Here is a 23,723-nt window from a genome sequence, read left to right as displayed (position 1 = left end):
TTAAATCTCCGTTAATTTATAGTTCCTCCTCAGTCTCTTTTTTTCTTACGATTTATTTGTTTTAAAAAAAATCCAATTTGTCCTGTTGGGTAGGTTGAATTTTGCTGATTATATTCCCATGTTGTTTAAAATTGGTTGTTGTTGTTATTTACAAATTGACGTATCTATAGGTTTGCTCAGATTTTGTTTTTTTTGTTTTTGTTTTGTTTTTGGTCAAGAAAATGCTGTAGAAGGTGGTATGTAGTTCCCCTGGGAGGCACACGTGGGCTGACTATCTCTCTTTTTTGTGGTGTTAGCAGCCATTGACGATGATTATCTAGAAATATTAATCCATTAGGAGTTACAAAATGATGATATTCTAATTCTGCCATTTGTTCTTCATATATTGATGGGAACGCATCCATAAAAATAATGTTCCCCTCATCCACTATTTGATTACCCGGAGATATAGATCATTAAGTAAAGGCAGGATAGATGCAAATTCTTTCTATTTACCAATTGTCATAATAATGAATTTATTCCCTAGTATCTTCCAGGGGTGACTGATGCTTAAACATATATCGTTATGAACTCACAGAATTTAACATATTTGGCGTGTTTCAGTTCACTGCAGCTATTATCCTTATTGATACTCAAAATGATCTCATCTTTGGCTAGTGGGGGCCTTTTTAAGTTGGCTTCTGCATACTTTTGGCATGACTAATAGTCTGATAGCTTCTTTGATTTCTGATATAACAATGTATTCCAGGTGCATTTTGTACGTTTCCTGCCCTATTCTGGAATCAACTGTTTCCCCAAGGAATCTTAATTTCTTTTAGTGGAAAATGGCATTTAGAGACCATGGTCCGGATACTGGGAATGCTCACTGCTACTAGGTTAGTCTTTGCTTCTAGGCCTTTTCAGTGGACAGATTAGAAAATAAATGTTTTTTAAAAATAAAATGCATCAAGTTCATAGTGTTTTATTTCAGAAACAACCTACACACTAGAAAATGAGCAGTGAAAGAAAGTCTAGACATTTGTATACACTTCGAAGGATTACATTATTTATTATAAAATATTTTATTGCTTCTGTTCTCCTTTCAGGTAAACAGTCTATTTTTGGAGTTTCTATAGCTGCTGGAATGATACTGACTTTAAACATACTCTTGTTTTGGTTAAGGAGAAAAGGGAAACAAAAAGTTAGACACGATTAAGAAGGAAAATGAGTGAAAGCAGGAGTGGGCAGACCAGAGCATCTGGAATTCAGGGAAAACATTAAAAGTTAGGAAATTTTTTCCATTTAGTTTCCTTACCTTGCATTTTTCACTTATGTCTGAAAGTTCAAGTTTTGCTTTATAGTCAATGTTCATAAAAACCACAAGATGGCGAGATTGCTCCTTAAAATAAATGTGAGTGAGGAAGGGGGTGAGGGAGTGGAGAGAAGAGAGGAGAGAGAGAGGGAGAAGGATGTTCCTCTCTGATTTTCCATAACCTCCTTAATTTTCCTTACCTCCCTTACTTGAATATAAAATAGAACTAACATGCTTAAATTTTTCCTCTTGTAATTTGGATTTTGATCATGGTTGGTTTTGGAATTATAAAGCTAAAAATAAAATTAAAAAGAACTATCTGGATCCCATGCTTGCTATTTTTTTCAGCTCTTTGTTAAATTATTAATAAATAATTCAGTCTTCACGTTGCCAACAGAGTAATCTTTGTAAAATACCATTTTGGGTCATGTCAGTTTCCCGTTTTAAAATTTTTAATTTATTGTCAAAAATATTTATCGATGATGGTACTGGTTGTCAGTATTTAAGTAGTTAAGGCAAGTATAAGGTGAAAGGTTGAATAATTTTTGACTCACGTTACAAAAAAATGTATTTTATTATTGTCAAGTTTCTTTTCTAAAATGAACACGTGCTACTTTCCAAGTACAAAAACTCAATTTTAATGGGGTTGTTAAGCAACATCATTGCAATGCTTAGAATATTTATTCTCCTCATCATTTCAACATAGCTTAAGGCAGTTTTTGTTACTTTCAATATTTAGTGGAAAGGGCACACCACTATGTTATTAGTATATTAGTCAGTGCATATTTATTAACTAAGTATATTTAGCTCTGATTGTAAAATGTGCTTGCTTACGCTGTGTTATCAGATTGAATCATCGTAATATATCTGTGAGATAAATGTGAATACTGTGGACATTGAGGCTCAGAGAGATTAAATGAATTGTTGAAGATTTAGTAGTTAGCAGAGCTATAATTTGAATTCAGATTTTTTTCAATCCTAAAACTCATCCTCTTATTCACCATGCCATACTGCCTCCGTGAGAGTAACTATTTATATTTCTCTTTAACAGAAATACTTGCAAGTTGTAATTTAAAGTAATTAAGATATTTGTGCCTCCCCCTTGTTATAAGCTGAACAAGAGAATTTGTATCACAAGGCAAGTATTATGGTGCCTTTTTATTTAGCTAACCGTTTGCTTTTTTGAGCATGTTTTCCTGCAGGCCTTTATTTAGAAGACTGCATTTAGAGTTGTGCTGGTGGTGAGGGGCCTCTGTTTGTCCCATTTGAGGCATTTGGGCTCCCGGTCAGAAACCTGAGCTCCTGATATTTTCTACCTAGAGTGGACCGAAACTAATTCCTTCCCTTGACTTCCTGTTGAGATAGCAGGTAGTTCACCAGCACATAGTGTTCTTGCCTGATGGTGGAGCTTCTCTCTGCTCCTGGAGGCCTGTTTTATGCTGGTGATACCGGTGGTCTAAAAACCATTGTGTTTAAGACCGGACGTCTGGTCTAGGATGCCCTTTACAGCTGTAAACTAGCTGCTGGAATAGAAATTCTTTAAATATTTCATAGAATTCACCAGTGAAGCCTCTGGTCTTGGACATTTGTTTGTTGGGAGGTTTTGGGTTACTGATTTAATCTCCTTACCAGTAATTAGTCTGTTCAGATTTTCTGTTTCTTCATTATTCAGTCTTCAAGTTTCTAGAAATCTGTCCATTTCTCCTAGGTTGTCCAATTTGTTGGTGTATAATTGTTCATGTTAGTCTGTTTTGATTCTTTGTATTTCTATGGTGTCAGTTGTAATGTCTCCTTTTTCATTTCTGATTTTATTTATTTGAGTTCTTGCTCTCTTTTTTTGGTGAGTCTAACTAAAAGTTTGTCAATTTTGTTTATCTTTTCGAAGAACCCACTCTCAGTTTCATTGATCTTTTCTATTGTCTTTTTAGTCTCTCTTTTATTTATGTCTTCTCAGTTTTTTGATATTTTCTTCTTTCTACTAACTTTGGACTTCATTTGTTCTTCTTTTTCTGGTAACTTGAGGTACAAAGTGAGGTTATTTGAGATCTTTCTTGTTTCTTGATGTAGGAATTTATCATACGAACTTTTCCCTTAGAACTGCTTTTGCTGCATCCCATAATTTTGGTAGGTTGTATTTCCATTTTCATTTGTCTCAAAGAATTTTTTGATTTATGTTTTGATTCCTTCTTTGACACATTGGTTGTTCAGTAATGTTGTTTAATCTCTATATATTTGTGAAATTTCTACTTTTTTTTCTTGTAATTGATTTGTGGTTTCATACCATTGTGGTCAGAAAACATGCTTGCTATGACTTCAGTCTTCTTAAGTTTATTAAGACTTGTTTTGTGGCCCAGCATATGATTTATTCTGAGAAAGTTCCATGTGTGCTTGAGAAGAATGTGTATTTTGCTGCTGATGGATGAGTGTTCTGTAAATGTCTGTTAAATCCATCTGGTTTAATATGTAATTGAAATCCAATATTTCTTTATTATTTTCTGTTTAGATGATCTAGCCATTGTTGACAGTGGGGGTATTGAAGTACCCTACTGTTATTGTATTGCTGTCTATTTCTCCCTTCAGGTCTGTTGATATTTGCTTTATATATCTATGTGCTCCTATGTTGGGTGCATAAATATTTACAAATATTATATCCTCTAGGACTGACCCCTTTATCTTTACATCAATATAATGATCTTCTTTGTCTGCTATTATAGTCTTTGTCCTAAAATCTACCTTATCTTATACAGGTATAGATACCTCTGCTTTCTTTTTTTTTTTTATTTTAAACTGGATGTTTATTTTTTTTTATTTTTTTATTTTTTGGGGGTACACCAGGTTCAATCAACTGTTTTTATACACATATCCCCATATTCCCTCCCTTCCTTGACGCCCCCCCCTTGAGTCCCCCCCCCCCCGCCCCAGTCCTCTAAGGCATCTTCCATCCTCGAGTTGGACTCCCTTTGTTATACAACAACTTCCCACTGACTCTTTTACAGTTGGTAGTATATATATGTCTGTGCTACTCTCTCGCTTCGTCTCAGTTTCCCCTTCACCCCCCGCCCCCTCCCATACCTCGAGTTCTCCAGTCCATTCTCTGTATCTGCTTCCTTGTTCTTGTCACTGAGTTCATCAGTACCATTTTTAGATTCTGTATATGTGAGTTAGCATACAATATTTGTCCTTCTCTTTCTGACTTACTTCACTATGTATGACAGATTGTAGTTCTATCCACCTCATTACATATAGCTCCATCTCATCGCTTTTTATAGCTGAGTAATATTCCATTGTATATATATGCCACATCTTCTGTATCCATTCATTTGTTGATGGGCATTGAGGTTGCTTCCATGTCCTGGCTATTGTAAAGAGTGCTGCAATAAACATTATGGTACAAGTTTCTTTTGGGATTATGGTTTTCTTTGGGTATATGCCCAGGAGTGGGATTACTGGATCATATGGTAGTTCTATTTGTAGTTTTTTAAGGAACCTCCAAATTGTTTTCCATAGTGGCTGTACCAACTTACAGTCCCACCAACAGTGCAGGAGAGTTCCCTTTTCTCCACACCCTCTCCAACATTTGTTGTTTCCAGACTTTGTGATGATGGCCATTCTGACTGGTGTGAGGTGATACCTCATTGTGGCTTTGACTTGCATTTCTCTGATGATGAGTGATGTTGAGCATCTTTTCATGTGTTTGTTGGCCATCTGTATGTCTTCTTTGGAGAAATGTCCATTTAGGTCTTCTGCCCATTTGTGGATTGGGTTATTTGCTTTTTTGGTATGAAGCTGCATGAGCTGCTTGTAAATTTTGGAGGTTAATCCTTTGTCCGTTGTTTCATAGGCAATTATTTTTTCCCATTCTGAGGGTTGCCTTTTAGTCTTGTTTATGGTTTCTTTTGCTGTGCAAAAGCTTTTAAGTTTCATGAGGTCCCATTTGTTTATTCTTGATTTTATTTCCATGATTCTAGGAGGTGGGTCAAAAAGGATGTTGCTTTGATGTATGTCAAAGAGTGTTCTGCCTATGTTTTCCTCTAGGAGTTTTATAGTGTCTGGCCTTACATGTAGGTCTTTAATCCATTTGGAGTTGATTTTTGTGTATGGTGTTAGGAAGTGTTCTAATTTCATTCTTTTACATGTTGCTGTCCAATTTTCCCAGCACCACTTATTGAAGAGGCTGTCTTTTTTCCATTGTATACTCGTGCCTCCTTTGTCAAAGATGAGGTGCCCATATGTGTTTGGGCTTACTTCTGAGTTCTCTATTCTATTCCATTGATCTTCCTTTCTATTTTTGTGCCAGTACCATACTGTCTTGATCACTATGGCCTTGTAGTATAGTTTGAAGTCAGGAAGCCTGATTCCACCAACTCCATTTTTCCTTCTCCAGATTGCTTTGGCTATTCGGGGTCTTTTGCGTTTCCATACAAATCGTAAGATTTCTTGCTCTAGTTCTGTGAAAAATGCCATTGGTAATTTGATCGGGATTGCATTGAATCTGTAAATTGCTTTGGGTAGTACAGTCATTTTCACGATGTTGATTCTTCCAATCCAGGAACATTGTATGTCCCTCCATCTGTTTGTGTCGTCTTTGATTTCTTTCATCAATGTCTTAAAGTTTTCTGCATACAGATCTTTTGCCTCCTTAGGCAGGTTTATTCCTAGGTATTTTATTCTTTTGGTTGCAATGGTGAATGGGAGAGTTTCCTTAATTTCTCTTTCTGCTCTTCCGTTGTTCGTGTATAGGAATGCAAGAGATTTCTGTGCATTAATTTTGTATCCTGCTACTTTACTAAACTCATCAATGAGTGCTAGCAGTTTTCTGGTAGAGTCTTTAGGGTTTTCTATATATAATATCATGTCATCTGCAAAGAGTGACAATTTTACTTCTTCTTTTCCAATTTGGATTCCTTTAATTTCTTTTTCTTCTCTGATTGCTGTGGCTAACACTTCCAAAACTATGTTGAATAACAGTGGTGAGAGTGGACACCCTTGTCTTGTTCCTGTTCTTAGAGGGAATTCTTCCAGTTTTTCTCCATTGAGAACAATGTTGGCTTTTGGTTTGTCATATATGGCTTTTATGATGTTGAGGTAATTTCCTTCTATGCCCATTTTCTGGAGAGCTTTTATCATAAATGGATGTTGAACTTTGTCAAAAGCTTTTTCTGCATCTATTGAAATGATCATATGGTTTTTATCCTTCAATTTGTTGATATGATGTATCACGTTGATTGATTTGCGTATATTGAAGAATCCTTGCATCCCAGGGATAAACCCCACTTGATCGTGGTGTATGATTTTTTTAATGTGCTGTTGCAGTCTGTTAGCTAGTATTTTGTTGAGGATTTTTGCATCTATATTCATCAGTGATATTGGTCTGTAGTTTTCTTTTTTTGTGACATCTTTGCCTGGTTTTGGTATCAGGGTGATGGTAGCCTCGTAGAATGAGTTTGGGAGTGCTCCACCTTCTGCAATATTTTGGAAGAGTTTGAGAAGGATAGGTGTTAACTCTTCTCGAAATGTTTGATAGAATTCGCCTGTGAATCCATCTGGTCCTGGGCTTTTGTGTGTTGGGAGATTTTTAATCACTGCCTCAATTTCTGTACTTATGATTGGTCTGTTCATGGTTTCTGTTTCTTCCTGGTTCAGTCTTGGAAGATTGTATTTTTCTAAGAATGTATCCATTTCTTCCAGGTTATCCAATTGATTGGCATATAGTTGCTTGTAGTAGTCTCTCATGATGTTTTGTATTTCTGAGGTGTCCGTTGTGACTTCTCCTTTTTCACTTCTAATTCTGTTGATTTGCATCTTCTCCCTTTTTTTCTTGATGAGTCTGGCTAATGGTTTATCAATTTTGTTAATCTTCTCAAAGAACCAGCTTTTAGTTTTATTTATTTTTCTTATGGTTTCTTTCCTTTCTTTTTCATTTATTTCTGCTCTGATCTTTATGATTTCTTTCCTTCTGCTCACTTTAGGGTTTCTTTGTTCTTCTTTCTCTAGTTGTTTGAGGTGTAATGTTAGGTTGTTTATTCGATCATTTTCTTGTTTCTTAAGGTAGGACTGTATTGCTATAAACTTCCCTCTTAGAACTGCTTTTGCTGCGTCCCATAGGTTTTGGGTTGTTGTGTTTTCATTGTCATTTGTTTCTAGATATTTTTTGATTTCCTCTTTGATTTCTGTAGTGATTCCTTGGTTGTTTAAGAGTGAATTGTTTAGCCTCCATGTGTTTGTATTTTTTGCAGTTTTTTTCCTGTAATTGATATCTAGTCTCATGGCGTTGTGGTCTGAGAAGATGCTTGATATGATTTCAATTTTCTTGAATTTGCTGAGGTTTGATTTGTGACCCAAGATGTGATCTATCCTGGAAAATGTTCTGTGTGCACTTGAGAAGAAAGTGTATTCTGTCGTTTTTGGATGGAATGTCCTATAAATATCAATTAAGTCGAGATGGTCTAGTGTGTCATTTAAAGCTTGTGTGTCTTTATTTATGTTCTGTTTGGATGATCTGTCCATTGATGTAAGTGGGGTGTTCAAGTCTCCCACTATTGTTGTGTTACTGTCGATGTCTCCTTTTATAGCTGTTAGCATTTGCCTTATGTATTGAGGTGCTCCTATGTTGGGGGCATAGATATTTACCATTGTGATATGTTCTTCTTGGATGGATCCCTTGATCATTATGTAGTGCCCTTCCTTGTCTCTTTTAATAGTCTTTACTTTCAAGTCTAATTTGTCTGATATGAGTATTGCTACTCCAGCTTTCTTTTGACTTCCATTTGCATGGAATATCTTTTTCCATCCCTTCACTTTCAGTCTATATGTATCCCTTGGTCTGAAGTGGGTTTCTTGTAGGCAGCATATAGAAGGGTCTTGTTTTTGGATCCATTCAGCCAGTCTGTGTCTTTTGGTTGGAGCATTTAATCCATTTACATTTAAGGTGATTATTGACATGTGTGTTCCAATTACCATTTTCTGAATTGTTTTGGGTTTGTATTTGTAGGTGTTTTCCTTTTCTTGTGTTTCCTACTTAGAGAAGTTCCTTTAGCACTTGTTGTAAGGCTGGTTTGGTGGTGCTGAATTCTCTTAACTTTTGCTTGTCTGGAAAGCTTTGGATTTCTCCCTCAAATCTGAATGAGATTCTTGCTGGGTAGAGTATTCTTGGCTGTAGGTTTCTCTCTTTCAGGACTTTCAGTATATCCTGCCATTCCCTTCTGGCCTGCAGAGTTTCTGTAGAAAGGTCAGCTGTTATCCTTATGGGTTTTCCCTTATATGTTGTTTGTTGCTTTTCTCTTGCTGCTTTTCATATTTTTTCTTTGTGTTTAATTGTCGTTAGTTTTATTAATATGTGTCTTGGTGTATTTCTCCTTGGGTTTATTCTGTATGGGACTCTCTGTGCTTCTTGGACTTGGTTCATTATTTCCTTTCCCATGTTGGGGAAGTTTTCCACTATAACCTCTTCAAATATTTTCTCAGACCCTTTCTTGTTTTCTTCTTCTTCTGGGATGCCTATAATTCGAATGTTGGTACGTTTAAGGTTATCACTGAGGTCTCTGAGGCTGTCTTCTAGTCTTTTTATTTTTTTTTCTTTTTCCTGCTCTGTGGCGTTTATTTCTCCCATTCTATCTTCCAACTCACTTATTCGTTCTTCTGCCTCAGTCATTCTGCTGGTTAGAGCATCTAGAGTATTTTTAATTTCAGTTATTTTGTTATCCATTGCTGTTTGTTTTTCTGAGTTCTTATGAACTGTTTCTTGTACTTTCTCTATTTTGTTATCGAAATTTTGTATCATTTTTACTATCATTACTCTAAATTCTTTTTCAGGCATTTTTCCTATTTCCTCCTCATTTATTTGGTCTTGTGGGTTTTTTTCCTGCTCCTTTGCCTGCATGGGGTTTCTTTGTTTCCTCATGGTTGTCCAAGCTTTTGGGGTTGCTTGTCCTGGTGATAGAGGTGTTTATAGAAGACTGTCCAAGCCTCAGACTAATGTCCAAGTATTGGATTAAACGAATATTCAGTCTAGGAAACACATACATGTATAAGACACACAATTATTGAATCCGTTAGGACATAAGGCTCTAGAAAGACCTGACAGAACCCCAGTGTGCTATCAGATATTCAAAGAGAAACCCAGCAGAAATTGACAACTGAAACAGAACAAATCAGAGACAAAAGCAAAAGCAAACAAACAACAAATAACACCCTACACATACAAACATCAATCCAGGGAGATTTTGTAAGCTAGGATCAAATACAGAAATGAGCTGGAGTCCCACCAGAGAGAATGGAGATTCTCAGAATGTAATTAGACAACTGTACTAAGAACTAAGATAAAGACAAAAGCCTAATATTAATACCAAGGCAGTGCATCATCCGGAGAATAGAGCAAGGAGTCTGAGCAGACCGATAGTGTTGCTTATAAGTATGTTAAGATAAAATACACTTAAAATGGCTGGAAGAAAGGGGAACAGAAGAGCGTAATGTGGTTGGAAATATGCAAAGAAAAAGAAAGGAATAGAAGTGTATAAAAGAAAGGGATGAAAGGAAAGTATGAAAGATATTTTGTCCGTACTACCAAAAACTTAGCTAGATATAGAAGTATATAAAAAGGCAAAAAAAAAAAAAAAAAAAAAAAAGAATAAAAAATATCCTTAAAAAATTATGTTGTGAAACTTGTAGATCCCTTAGGGCTAAGATCGTATTTAATAAATCAAAAAAAAAAAAAAAGAGAGAGAAAGAAAAAAAGAAAAAAAATCCAGAACTGATCCCAGAATGGACCAGTTCAATAGGTATTGATACTACTATTTCTGTTTCCTTAGCGTCTCAGCTGTAAGTGTCCTTCTCCTTGCCTTGGGTTTTTTTTTTTTTTTTTTTGCGTTATTCTGTGACCAGCAGAGGTTCCTTTATTGTTCGTCTGTAAGCCTCGGTGTGTGGGGAGGGAGAGGGTACAATAGTGGCTCCTTCTCCTGGGAGTGAGTGAGCAGTGGCCACTGTTGTTTCAGTCAGGCTTGGAGGTGCCTGTTGCAGAGGGCGCTGGTGGCTCAGGCGTACACAGAAAGTCTTAGAGTTGGGCCTCTCTCGGGGTTTTTTCTTTTTGATGCTGGTTTTTTTTTTCTCTCGGCAGCCTCCCTGCTGCTGGCGTTGCAAGGAGTTTTAATCTAGCCCCGCCCGAGCGCCTGAGGGTGCTTGTTCTCCCTGAGAGCCTTAGGTGGCCCGCAGGGCATCTCTCCACTGCCTGTTGCAGAGGCACCGAAAGAGAGGGAGAGGCTATGCGCTCGGCTTCTCCCCACCGCCCGGGAGCCTGCAGCCTCCAGCCGCCATCATGGCCGGGCAGCTCTCAGGGACGGGCACTCCTCTCCGCGGACCTCCTCCCTCCTGTCCTCTCGGTCCGTCACCCTACCGGCAACAATGTTTCTCCCCCTGAACCAGCTCTCCAGTTCCCACGCTCCCGCTCCTGGACCCTCCGTTCAGCTGCGGATCGATGTCTCGGTCCGGGAACGCTGAGCTGCGCTGCGGACCCTCCGTATGTTTGTTTCTCACTCCCTCCCGCCTGCCACAGCTCCGCCGCTTCACCCTCTTTGAGCCCTCGTAGATGCCTCCCTACCGGCTATGTCGGGCTCCCCGCAGCCCTATTCTGGTGTCCAAGGCCGTCTGCTGGTGTTCAGCTGGTTCTCTGTGGGAATGACTGCATCCTTCCGTGCATTCCCAATGCATTTGTGGAGAGGGATGCACTCCACGTCTCTCTACTTTGCCGCCATCTTTTTCTCTCCCTCTGCTTTCTTTTGGTTTCCATTTGTATAGAGTATCTTTTTCCATGTCTTAACTTTTAGTCTGTGTCCTTAAAGCTGAAGTGAGTCTCTTGCAGGCAGCATATAGTTGGGTCTTGTTCATTTTATCCTTCCAGCCACTCTGTGTCTTTTGACTGGAAAATCTAGTCCATGTACATTTAAAGTAATTATTGATAGTTATGGACTTACTATTGCCATTTTGTTAATTATTTTCTGGTTGTTTTGTAATTTCTTTGCTCCTTTCTTTCTCTCTTGTTTTCCTTCCTTTGATGATTTTCTGTAGTGGTATGCTAAGATTTCTTTTTCTTTCTCTTTTGTGTATGTACTTCTCTTTATCATTTGTGTATCTACTATAGGTTTTTTCATTGTATTACCATAAGGCTACATAAGACATCTTACAGCTATAATAGTCTATTTTAAGTTGATAACAACCTAACTTCAAATGTATAAAAAGGTTCTACATTTTAATACTCTCCTCCAACATTTAATGTTTTTGATGTCACAGTTTGCATCTTTTTAACATTGTGTATTCATTAACAAATTATTGTAGTTATAGGTGGTCTTAATGTTTTTACTTTTAATCTTTATACCAGAGTTACAAGTGATTCACCCACCGCCACTACAATATTAGAGTATTCTGAATTTAACCATATATTTACCTTTACTAGTGAGTTTTATACTTTCATATGTTTTAATGTTACCAATTAGCATGCTTTTGTTTCAGCTCAAAGAAATCTCTTTAACATATCTTTTAAGACTGGTCTAGGGGTGATAAATTTCTTCAGCTTTGTTTGTCTGGAAACTCTTTATCTCTCTTTCAATTCTGAAGAACTACTTTGTTGGGTAGAATATTCTTTTTTGGCAGTCTTTTTTTTTTTTTCCTTCCTTTTAGCACTTTGATTATCTCATCCCACTGCCTTCTGACTTGCAAGGTTATTGTAGAATCGACTGATAGTCCTATGAGGGTTCCCTTGTATGTAACAAGTTGCTTTTCTGTTGCAGCTTTTAAGTTGTTTTTAACTTTTGACAATTTAATTATAATGTCTGGTTGTGAATTTCTTTAGATTCATCATGTTTGATACTTCATGGGGTGCCTAGATTTGGATGTCTGTTTTTTTTCCCCCAGGTTAGGGAAATTTTCAGCCATTACTTCCTTGAATAAGATCCTCCCCCCTTCTCCTAGGATCCATATAATGTGTATATTGCCCATTTTTTAGTGCCTTATAAGTCTCTTAAGCTATTGTCACTCCTTTTTTAGTCTTTATTTTCTTTTTACTCCACTAATTGGATGTATTCCACTGCTCTGTTTTCTAATTCACTGATTCTCATCACTCCTTTTTTAGTCTTTATTTTCTTTTTACTCCACTAATTGGATGTATTCCACTGCTCTGTTTTCTAATTCACTGATTCTTTCTTCCACTTAATCTAGTCTGTCATTGAACCTTTCTATTGAAATTTTCAGTTCAGTTATTTTATTCTTTATACTTTCTGTGTGGTACTTTTTAATATTGTCAGTCTCTGTTGAAATTCTCACTTTGTTCATGCATTGCTTTTCTGACCTCTGTGAGCATCTTTATGAGAATTATTTTGAACTCTCTGTCAGGTAGATCACTTTTCTGTTTCATTAAGATTGGTTTCTGGAGATTTATCTCGTTCTTTTGTTTGGAACATATTCCCTTGTTTCTTCATTTTCCTCAAATGCTTTTGTTGTTTTTTGTGCATTAGCTAAAACAACACCTCTTTCAGTCTTGACAGACTGGTCTCCTGTAGGAGATGAATCCTATCCATTGGTCCAGCCTGCACTCCTGATTGCATCTCAAACCTTTGTGATTGTCCAAGCCACTGTCTTTCTTCTTCATGCCTTTTAGTAGTTGAGGGTATGAGAAAACTCATCAAAGTTCTAAAGGGGGTGATTGTAGTCAGCACTTAGACACAGACTGATTAGAAGCCAGACCCTCAGGCAACAGCTGGGGAAGTATGCTCTCAAGCTACTTCTGGGGAGAAACTGGGAGGTAGGCGTTTTTGTCTTCTCCCTTTGCACTGAGCCTGGGTAGATAGCTGTGGGGGGTATTCCTGAGCCCATTAAAAAACTGGTTATTTGTTTTCTGTAGTCCCGTGGAACTTGTTAACTGCTAGCACTGTTGGCAATCAGAGCCAGGTGATCTTGGGGCCCACCTCCTAGGTAGTAGCTGCAAAAGTTGGGACACAAGACATGTAGAAGCTCCTTCTAGACAGATGTAGTGATCTGGTTTTATTGTTGGAGTGAACTGGATGGGGAAGGTGGGGTAAGTGTCCACTTGTTCTTTCAGGTTCCAGATAGGATCCGTTAGATGTTGTTAATTAGTGTCTAGACCCTTAAGTAATAGCTTATAAAGTAAGCAGTCAAACCCTTCCCAGGGAAAGACTGGGAGATAGATGTTTTTGCTGCCTCTTCAGTCCTGAGACCTGGAGGGATAGCTGAGGTTAGTGCTCATGAGCCTATCAATAACTTCTTCTTTGTTTGCCATAGTCATGAAGGCACGCTCTGCTGGCTATCAGAGATAGGAGTTTTAGGGGACTGCTCCTAAGCTGGGAGCCTTAAAAGTTGGGACACTAGATGTGCTGTTTGTACTGTTTGCTCTTAGGGGAGAAGCTTGGAGTTGGGGGTTTTCTCCTAATTGTATGAGGCTGTGCTTGGAGTGACGTTTATGAAGAGAGTGTCTCAGCCTTTCCTGCCCATTTAAATATGGGTATTTTCTCTGTTGCCCAATGTGTAGGAGTCATTCAACTGGATTTCTTTAGTTTCTCAGTTTCCAGATTTCTCTTAGAGAGAAGTGCTCTATGTGTAGCTGTACATTCACTATGTCCGTGGGTGGAGGAAAATGGCCTCTTATGTCATCATTTTGGTCAAAAACAAAACAGAAAAAAAGGCTCTTTAGTTTCTTAATTAATTTGTTTTTAAAACATAATTATTTTTTGTATAACCCGTATTCATTCATTTATTCATTTAGTAACTGTTACTGCATTCTATTCTAGATACTGGCAGTACTGCAGTGAATTAAATAGAAAAAAATCTCTAGAGCATACCTTTGAGTAGGGAGGATACAGAAAATAAGCAAATAAACTATATTATATGTCTTGTGGTGATAAGAGGTGTGAAGTCAAATATAATGAGGTAAGGGGGATTAAGAGTGATCTTTTGTAAAAGTTCTTCAGGAAAGACCTCTCTGATAAGGAGATATTTGGGTGCAGAGTTGGAGGATGTGAGTTATGTGGATATATGGAGTGAAGCAGAGGAATAGTGTTCCAGGTTGCTGGAGAAGCAAGCAAATTATATGGGATTTGGAGGCATTTATGTAGTTTCTCATATAACCTTCATTATCCAACAATAAGCAATAGGACTGAGGAGAGCAGGATAAAATTTTTGTGGTGTTCTTTTAATTTTTGCTGATGGCAAAAAAAGTGATACCCTCACTTCTCTTTGTAATCCTAAAAAGCACTGACAGGTATGCTAACTCGTATACATGGAATCTAAAAAAATGGTACTGATGAACCTAGTGACAGGACAAGGATAAAAGATGCAGATGTAGAGAATGGACTCGAGGACATGGGGTGGGGGGCGAAGGGGAAGCTGGGATGAAGTGAGAGAGTAGCATCGACATATGCACACTACCAAATGTAAGATAGACAGTGGGAAGCTGCTACATTAAACAGGGAGATGAACTTGAGGATGGGTGAGGACTTAGAGGTGTGGGATAGGGAGAGTGGGAGGGAGTCGCAGGAGGGAGGGGATATGGGGATATATGTATAAGTACAGCTATTCACTTTGTTGTACAGCAAAAACTGGTGCAACAGTGTAAAGCATTTATATTCCAATAGAGAGCTTAAAAAACAAAAGCACTGTCAGGAGATGTATTAATCTGTTCATGTCCAAAGTTTAAATTATTTGTACTTTCTTTGCATACTTGAGAAAATAGGTAAATAGAACCCAGGAGACATTGTTTTGTTTTGCCTTGTATATTGTATTGTATAGAGCAAGAGTAGCAAATACCTATTGGAGTCCGAAAGGTAAGTTAATGAGTGAATCAGACTGAAGCATAAAGGATTAAGGAGGGGTGGAGACTGTGGCAAATTGAAGAATTTATGCCCTGAGTAAAGGGAAGAACTATTACTTAACTCTGATTATTGCCATATGAGAATGTGAGCCTAGTTTTGAATGTATTTTCTGGTTTTTCAAGAAAAGCCAGAAATTTGTATTTTATGTGCTATCTCCTGATCTTTAAATGTTGGAAACTAAGTAACAACATTTCAAAACACTCTTCTGGCCAGACAAAACATTCGTGCAAGGGGAATCTGGCCCACAAATCACCAGTTTGCAACCTTCTGGGGTGTAACACCATAATTAAATTTTACTGCCTCCTTCATGGGATAGTATAGACCTAATAATAACAAAATGCTGCAGAATTTCTGGATACAAATGGTTTTAACACACTACTGTCCTATTGCTCTCCTTGGGTGGTGCTGAACCTGTTTACCCTTGCTGTCTTAGGGTATGGGCAGACAGGTCCACTCTCTCAGCGAGCTGGGTACGATGCCGTCGCCTCTGCTGTTTCTGGTCTGATGCACATCACGGGGCCTGAGGTAGGTATCCTTCATTAGAATATTCATATTTTTCCCCCTCTTTATTCCAAAGGGATTTTCATCTTTACTAACCACGTAGACTTAAACATGAGTTAATTCTAGGAAGAAACCACGGAAAGTGAATAACATTTAAAATGGAAATGTTTATTATGAATGTACTTGAGGCTTAATGTCATTATAGCCCCATGGAAAATAACAATCTTTTTTAGCAAGAAGCAATAGATCAAGTGGTGAACATGTTTTCTGTATGTATTACATTATTTAAGCTTAGTAAAGGCACCTTCATGTGACTTAGGAATGTTCCTTGTGTGAAGTAGAGTGGCTGTCTAGGCTAGTCTGGGGATGCCCATTTCTACCAGAGTACTTTCATTTGACGTACACACATAGCAGAGGGTTTCTTTTTCCCTGTGGAATATTACAAGTGGTTGTTTATCTTAAAATTTGTTACTTAATGCTCAGGTGTAGTTGTGTCTGATTGTTAAATGCATTAGATTCTGACAGTGAAAGAATTACTTGATTTTATGCCAACATTCCTTCTCTATTGGTGATAGGAAGTTCCCCAAAAGTATATAGATGACCAAAATGTGGATGGTTAGATCAAAGTCTTAGAAGAATGTGTGTGGCTTTTCCTTAGAATATTCAAGGGCACTGATTTTCTTTCCATCCATTGGAGCCCTTTCCCAGAGGGGTACTTATATGTATAAGACTTATTTTTGTGAGTGGTTTTTTTTAATGGTGTTGTACTCAATTGTGAATATGTGAAAAGATATGGGACTTTTAAATTCGTATATTCAAATATTAAAATGAAGTAACTCAAAAACAACTGAGGTGAAGGATTACTCCTTTAGTGCACTGTGCTATATTCTGCCAGGGATAACCACACAGCGTGTGCTCAACCTTAGCATTTATCAGTCGGTAACTCACCTCTTGTGTTACCCTCCTCAGGCTAAGCAAAGAACAACAACATTAATTGAACACTTATTGCATGTCTAGCATTGTTTTATGTACTTCATGTGTATTACATTAAATAAACAGCTTCTGTATACTGTATTTCTTTCACATGGACACACTTCTCACTTCTCAACTCACCCATCCAATGAATGGTTATTGTACATATACAGAGGGAGTCCTGTGTACACTGGCAACTGTGGTGGGTACTGGGAATTATACAGGCAGCAAGGTAGGCACAGTCCTTAAGTGGAGAGGACAAACAGTAACAGAAGAGAAACATTAAGCAAGTAAAAAAGAGCTCTGAAGAAGAGTACAGGATACTGTTAATGTATATAACAGCTGCGCCTCAGGCCACTGTAATACTTCCAGAGATTCTGCAAAATGTGGTTTGACAGCAGAGGATAAAAGCAGCCTGAAGAGAATCAGCCCATGCTGGGATCCCCTCTTTAAGGAGTTTCTCCCCTTGTTATCAGCAGTATATGGGAATTCACTAAGCCCCTCGGCAGAGGTTCCACAGAAAGGATCACTTCTGAGAGCCCTGGCTGATATTTTTAACCAGCCAATGCAGGTGCACTATTGCCAGTTATATCATGTTGCATATGGACTTTTATCTACCTGCCCAGCTGTGTATTTGTGCTGTAGTGTAACTCCATGTTGTCAGATGACTGATTGGAACCCAGGCTTAACATCACCCTATTCAGTGCAGCCTAATGTTGTCAGGATGGTCGGTCGGGGAAGGCTTCTCTGAGAGCCAGATAGTTAAGGTGGGATGCAATTAAGCACTAACCTGGTGACTAGAAGGCCACACCATGCATGACAGCTAAATGCTGCAGGGTCTGCTAGGGTCGAGGAGCCAATCTCCTTGGATTATTGTGAGCTAGCAAAGAAGGGGGAGAATGAGGTTGGAGATGCCGGGAACTTACTGTTTATGGACCTATTATATTAATAGTTTGAAGAGAAGAAAAGATACATTATCATATATACATATTTGTAATGATGATGTAGTATATTTCTGCCTGGAAAATAAGTGATATTCCCAGAGTATAGACTAGTATTATAATGAGAAAACTCAAAATGCATGGTTTTTCTATAATGGACTCATATTGTTATTTTTATCCCAAAGGGGCATCGGCTAAATGTGTAATATAGGATAAAATTTATGAAAACAGTCTTTGTGATGAGATTTAAACAAACTAGCTATAGTTGCCTTCCACTAAATCTAAAATCTAGCCTTTTAGGTAATGCTGTGATATTGTTGGGTAAAATTTAAATTTGATAATGGAGAAAAAGAGAATTGATGTTGAGTACCTGCACTGTGCTAGACCCATGCTTGATGTTTTACATATGCTTGTATGTTTTGATTCTTACATTGATCCTTCCAGGTGTAGGTATTGATAAATTCTATAACTGAAGCTTAAGGGCTTAGGTAACTTGTGCCCAGGTATGTAAAGCGCTAAAGCCATACTTTGAACCCCGGTTGCTTTACATCTTCTAGCTATATACAGTACTTTCTGTACTATAGCCACTCTCCATGCTGCCTGAAAAATGAATCCTGATTTTTATTGTATTTGCATCTTGCTTATGCTTGCTATTGATATGATAGGTTGCATTGTAGTAAAGAGACCATTTGTTGTAGTGAAAAAGCATTCAACTAAGAGTCTGGAGGCCTGGCTCTATCTCATTCACTCCTGCGTAATGTTTACCTGGCTGCCTAAAAGGGGCACCAGGAGAATATAAGCCTCATGAGACCATGGTCTTTGCTTGGTCACTGCTGTATCTCAATGCCTAAGACAGAGCCTGGCACTTAATAAGAACTTGATAAATAAATGCTGATATGAGTGAATAAATGAATACTTGGCACTGTGCTGTGTGATCTTGAACATACCAAGTAGCTGCTTTGTTTCAGTGAAGTGCATCTGTAAGTGATGTTCACACAGCTCCTCTTCCAGATATTGTAAAGAGAAAATAAAATGCCTTTGTAGAATGTAAAAGTACAACATGTATAGATAATGTAAGTTAGTACCCATAAGACTCAGCAGTTGCTTGATATATTGGGGAGTCCTCAGCTCCACCCTCTGAGATACTGCTTTGTGGGTACAGCCGATAAATATGCATATTTAATGATGGCTCCAAGTGCTTCTGATGGAGATGGTTTGTGGATCACACTTGGAAACATTATGAGAGGTGTTATTATTAAAAATCCTTTTGCATAGACTCTGACAGAAGTTAATGACTTGTTAAGGTCTATATATTATGTTTATGTTATAATCTTGTGCTTCAAACAAAATCATATTCCATTATTTTTTATATTCATCGCTCTATGCTAACCAGTTATTATGCAAAAGGGATATCATCTATCTATATCTATCTATCTATCATCTATCTATCTATCTATCTATCTATCTATCTAATTTTTTTAATGCATAGGGAATATGGAGAGTGGATTGGGAATGAAATCAATGAGTATGAAGGATTCTGGAAAGTAAATGACTCAGACATATGTAATATGTGTTCTAAGTAATAATTCACCTTACATTTAAACATCAAGAATTATATCAATCAATGAAAAAGACGTATTGACCATATGTGTATGGTATTGTTTTACATACCATAAAGAATTTAATAAGTTACTCTATAAGTAACAATTTGGTTGACTAGCTTAGATATATACTAATGGAAAAGTTAGAAAATGTTAGAAAACTGCATAAAATTAAGTGTGACATTATATAGCAGGCAGTATAGAGAACTGTGAGACAGAATTTCTAACCCTTTCTTGGGAATAAACAGCCTTTGAAAGCTCTTGAGTTTTATGATTCCAGAGGCCTGGAGCTGGGGAATGTGTATGTGTATGTGTGTGGGTGTGTGTTTGGGTGTGTGTTTGTCTACACGTGTGATGTTGATAGTGAAGTAGGTTTTTTGTAAGCAGCTGAGGGGGTGAAGTGGTCTGGTGGCACTCGTCAGCTATTTCTGTGAGAACTTCCAGGGTAGGGAAAGCCTCTTATTCAATTTTATGTCCTTGTGCCCAGTATAATAAATGCTCTTCAAATTTTTAAAAAAAAATTAACTAATAAAATCTTCCAGATCTAATTTATGGCTTACATGGAATCTGTTGGAAAGAAATTACTATAACTTATTCTAAATGTGGCTTAGGGTAGGATTTCAAGGAAGTGGTGGGATTTGAGTTGAATGGTACCTGGAAAGATGAATAGGATTCAGATGGATTGAGGCATTCCTAGTGGAGACTGCAGAGTGAACAAAGATGGAGAAGTAGAAAGGAAACAGGGATACCTAGAGAAAAGCAACAGGCCAGTCATGAAAGAGCTGAGAATTAAAGTTTCAGAGTAGTGGGGGAAACTCACTTGGGGCCATGCTTTGGAAAGTCTTCAAGGTCAAGCAAAGAAGTTGGGTTCTTTGCTCACGTTGAAGTTGGGGAGGTTTTTCAGAAGGGGAGTGACATTATGAAAGCTGTGCTTCATAAGATTATTTTGGTCCATGTGTGCAGGATGGATTAAATCAAGTTTGCAAGTGATGCTTCTTAGATATTTTTCTCCCTCTTTAAAAACTAGGGACACACAAATAATTACACAAAAGGAAAACAGTCTTACATCGCTGTTCAAAGGCACTGTATTATATTTACTTCATATTTGTGAATAGGTAATACATTCACATAATGCTAAGCCTACAAGAAGCATAAGTATGTCAACTACATGATTTAGCATACAAACCAAGACTCTTTTAAGAGTGAAAGAGGGCCCTCTATATAATAACCAGGCTTGTCTTTGTCACTTTATATCTGAGTCTACATTGTAAATCTCCTTCCCTCTATCCTCAGTTCAACTGCTTCTTCTTAGAGACAATCAATGCTATCACTTTTCTTTTGCATCTTTTCAGAGATGTTCTATTCAAAAACAAGCACAAGAGTCTTCCCCTATCTTTTAAAAAACACAATTGGTAGTATACTTTCTCAATTTACCCCCCCCAGGTTTATTGAGATATAATTGACATGCAGCACTATATAAATTTAAGGTGTACAGCATAATGATTTGACTTACATACATTATGAAATGATTACCACAGTAGGTTTAGTGAACATTGATTGTCCCATATAGATACAACATTATAGAAATAGAAAAAATTTTTTTTTCCTTGGGATGAGAACTCTTAGGATTTACTCTCTTAACAACATTCATATGTAACGTAGAGCAGTGTTAATTATCTTTATCATGTTGTACATTACATCCCTGGTACTTGTTTATCTTATAACTGGAAGTTGGTACCTTTTGACTGCCTTCATCCCGTTCCCCCTCCCCACACCTGCTGCCCCTGGTAGCCACAAATCTGATCTCTTTTTCTATGAGTTAGTTCCTGGGACACAACATAATGATTCAATATTTTTATACATTTCAAAATGAACACCATGATAAGTCAAGTTGTCATCTGTCACAATACAACGATATTATATAGTATTAACTGTATTCCCCACACTGTACATTTCATACCTGTGACTCATTTATTTTGTAACTCAAAGTTTGTACCTCTTAATCTCCCTCATCTGTTTCACTCCTCTCCTCAGCCTCCTCTTCTCTGGCAACCACCTGTTTGTTGTCTGTGTCTATGATTCTGTTTCTGTTTAGTTATGTTTGTTCATTTGTTTTGTTTTTCAGATTCCTCATTTAAGTGAAATCATACAATATTTGTCTTTCTCTTTCTGACTTATTTCACTTAGCATAATACCCTCTAGGTCCAAAAACATTTTCTCAATGTTTTTTTGTTATTTTTACTTTCCCATTTTTAAAATTGAAGTATAATTAATTACAATGTTGTTAGTTTCAAGTGTACAGCAGAATGATTCAGTTATACGTGTATATATTCTTTTTCAGATTCTTTTCCATTGTAGGTTATTACAAGATATTGGATATAGTTCCCTGTGCTATACAGTAGGACCTTATTTACCTATTTTATATATAGTAGTGTGTGTATGTTAATCCCAATCTCCTAATTTATCCCCCCTCCCATTATCTTCTTTGGTAACTGGAAGTTTGTTTTCTATGTCTGTGAGTCTATTTCTATTTTGTAAATAAGTTCATTTGTATTATTATTTCGATTCCACATATAGGTGATATCATATGATATTTGTCTTTCTCTTTCTGGCTTGCTTCACTTAATATGACCATCTCTACATCCATCCATGTTGCTGCAGATGGCATTGTTTCATTCTTTTTTGTGGCAGAGTAGTATTTCATTCTCAGTTTTTTTTTAAGCTCGTTATTGGGCTATAATTGCTTTACACTCTTGTACCAGCTTATGAGGTACACCAAAGTGAATCAGCTGTATTTATACATATATCCCCATATCCCCTCCCTCCCACGACTCCTTCCTGCTCTCCCTGTCCTGGCCCTCTAAGGCATCACCCATCATCTAGTTGATCTCCCTTTGTTATATAGCAACGTCCCACTAGCTATCTGTTTTACAGTTGGTAGTGTATATATGTCTATGCTACTCTCTCACTTTGTCCCAGCTTCCCCTTCGCCCCCTGCTCCCCCCAACCCCGTGTCCTCCAGTCCATTGTCTGCATCTGCATCTTTACTCTTGTCCTGTCACTGGGTTCATCAGTACCATTTTTTTAGATTCCATATATATGAGTTAGCATACAGTATTTGTTTTTCTCTTTCTGGCTTACTTCGCTCTGTAAGACAGTCTCTAGGTCTATCCACCTCATTATATTTAGCTCCATTTCATTCCTTTTTATAGCTGAGTAATATTCCATTGTATATATGTGCCACATCTTCTTTATCCATTCATCTCTTGATGGGCATTTAGGTTGCTTCCATGTCCTGGCTGTTGTAAATAGTGCTGCAATGAACATTATGGTACATGTTTCTTTTTGGATTATGGTTTTCTCTGGGTATATGCCCAGGAGTGGGATTATTAGATCATATGGTAGTTCCATTTTTAGTTTTTTAAGGAACCTCCATACCGTTTTCCATAGTGGCTGTACCTACTTACAGTCCCACCAACATTGCAGCAGAGTCCCCCTTTCTCCACACCCTCTCCAACATTTATTGTTTCTAGATGTTTTGATGATGGCCATTCTGACCGGTGTGAGGTGATACCTCATTGTGGCTTTGACTTGCATTTCTCTAATGGTTAGTGATGTTGACATGTGTTTGTTGGCCATCTGCATGTCTTCTTTGGAGAAATGTCTATTTAGGTCTTCCGCCCATTTGTGGATTGCGTTATTTGCTTTTTTGGTATTAAGCTGCATAAGCTGCTTGTATATTTTGGAGATTAATCCTTTGTCCATTGCTTCATTGGCAAGTATTTTCTCCATTCTGAGGGTTGTCTTCTTGCCTTGTTTATGGTTTCTTTCACTGTGCAAAAGCTTTTAAGTTTCATGAGGTCCTATTTGTTTATTCTTAATTTTATTTCCATTACTGAAGGAGGTGGGTCAAAAAGGATCTTGCTTTGATGGATGTCATAGAGTGTTCTGCCTATGTTTTCCTCTAGGAGTTTTATAGTGTCTGGCCTTACATGTAGGTCTTTAATCCATTTGGAGTTTATTTTTTGTATGGTGTTAGGGAGTGTTCTAATTTCATTCTTTTACAAGTTGCTGTCCAATTTTCCCAGCACCACTTATTGAAGAGGCTGTCTTTTTTCCATTGCATATTCTTGCCTCCTTTGTCAAAGATAAGCTGCCCATATGTGCTTGGGTTTACCTCTGGGTTCTCTATTCTGTTCCATTGATCTACCTTTCTGTTTTTGTGCCAGTACTACACTGTCTTGATCACTATGGCCTTGTAGTATAGTTTGAAGTCAGGAAGCCTAATTCCACCAACTCCGTCTTTCCTTCTCCAGATTGCTTTTGCTATTCGGGGTCTTTTGTGTTTCCATACAAATCTTAAGATTTCTTGCTCTAGTTCTGTGAAAAATGCTGTTGCTAATTTGATAAGGATTGCATTGAATCTGTAAATTACTTTGGGTAGTACAGTAATTTTCACAATGTTGATTCTTCCAATCCAAGAACATGGTATGTCCCTCCATCTGTTTGTATCGTGTTTGATTTCTTTCATCAATGTCTTAAAGTT

At 37.5% G+C, this 23,723-nt stretch overlaps 1 protein-coding gene across 2 annotated transcripts in view; it reads left to right on the top strand.

Moving 5' to 3' along the window:
- Window positions 1-23,723, top strand: part of SUGCT (succinyl-CoA:glutarate-CoA transferase) — a 667,361-nt gene that overhangs the window by 49,748 nt on the left and 593,890 nt on the right. For both annotated transcript variants that reach the window (XM_057731039.1, XM_057731038.1), the window contains exon 7: window positions 15,596-15,687. In XM_057731039.1, the coding sequence (XP_057587022.1) occupies window positions 15,596-15,687 (92 nt within the window). The remainder of the gene's footprint in view (window positions 1-15,595; window positions 15,688-23,723) is intronic.

Source organism: Hippopotamus amphibius, chromosome 4, assembly GCF_030028045.1.
Source record: "Hippopotamus amphibius kiboko isolate mHipAmp2 chromosome 4, mHipAmp2.hap2, whole genome shotgun sequence".
NCBI classification, from domain to species: Eukaryota; Metazoa; Chordata; class Mammalia; order Artiodactyla; family Hippopotamidae; genus Hippopotamus; species Hippopotamus amphibius.
This window is presented reverse-complemented; position numbering and strand designations above follow the sequence as displayed.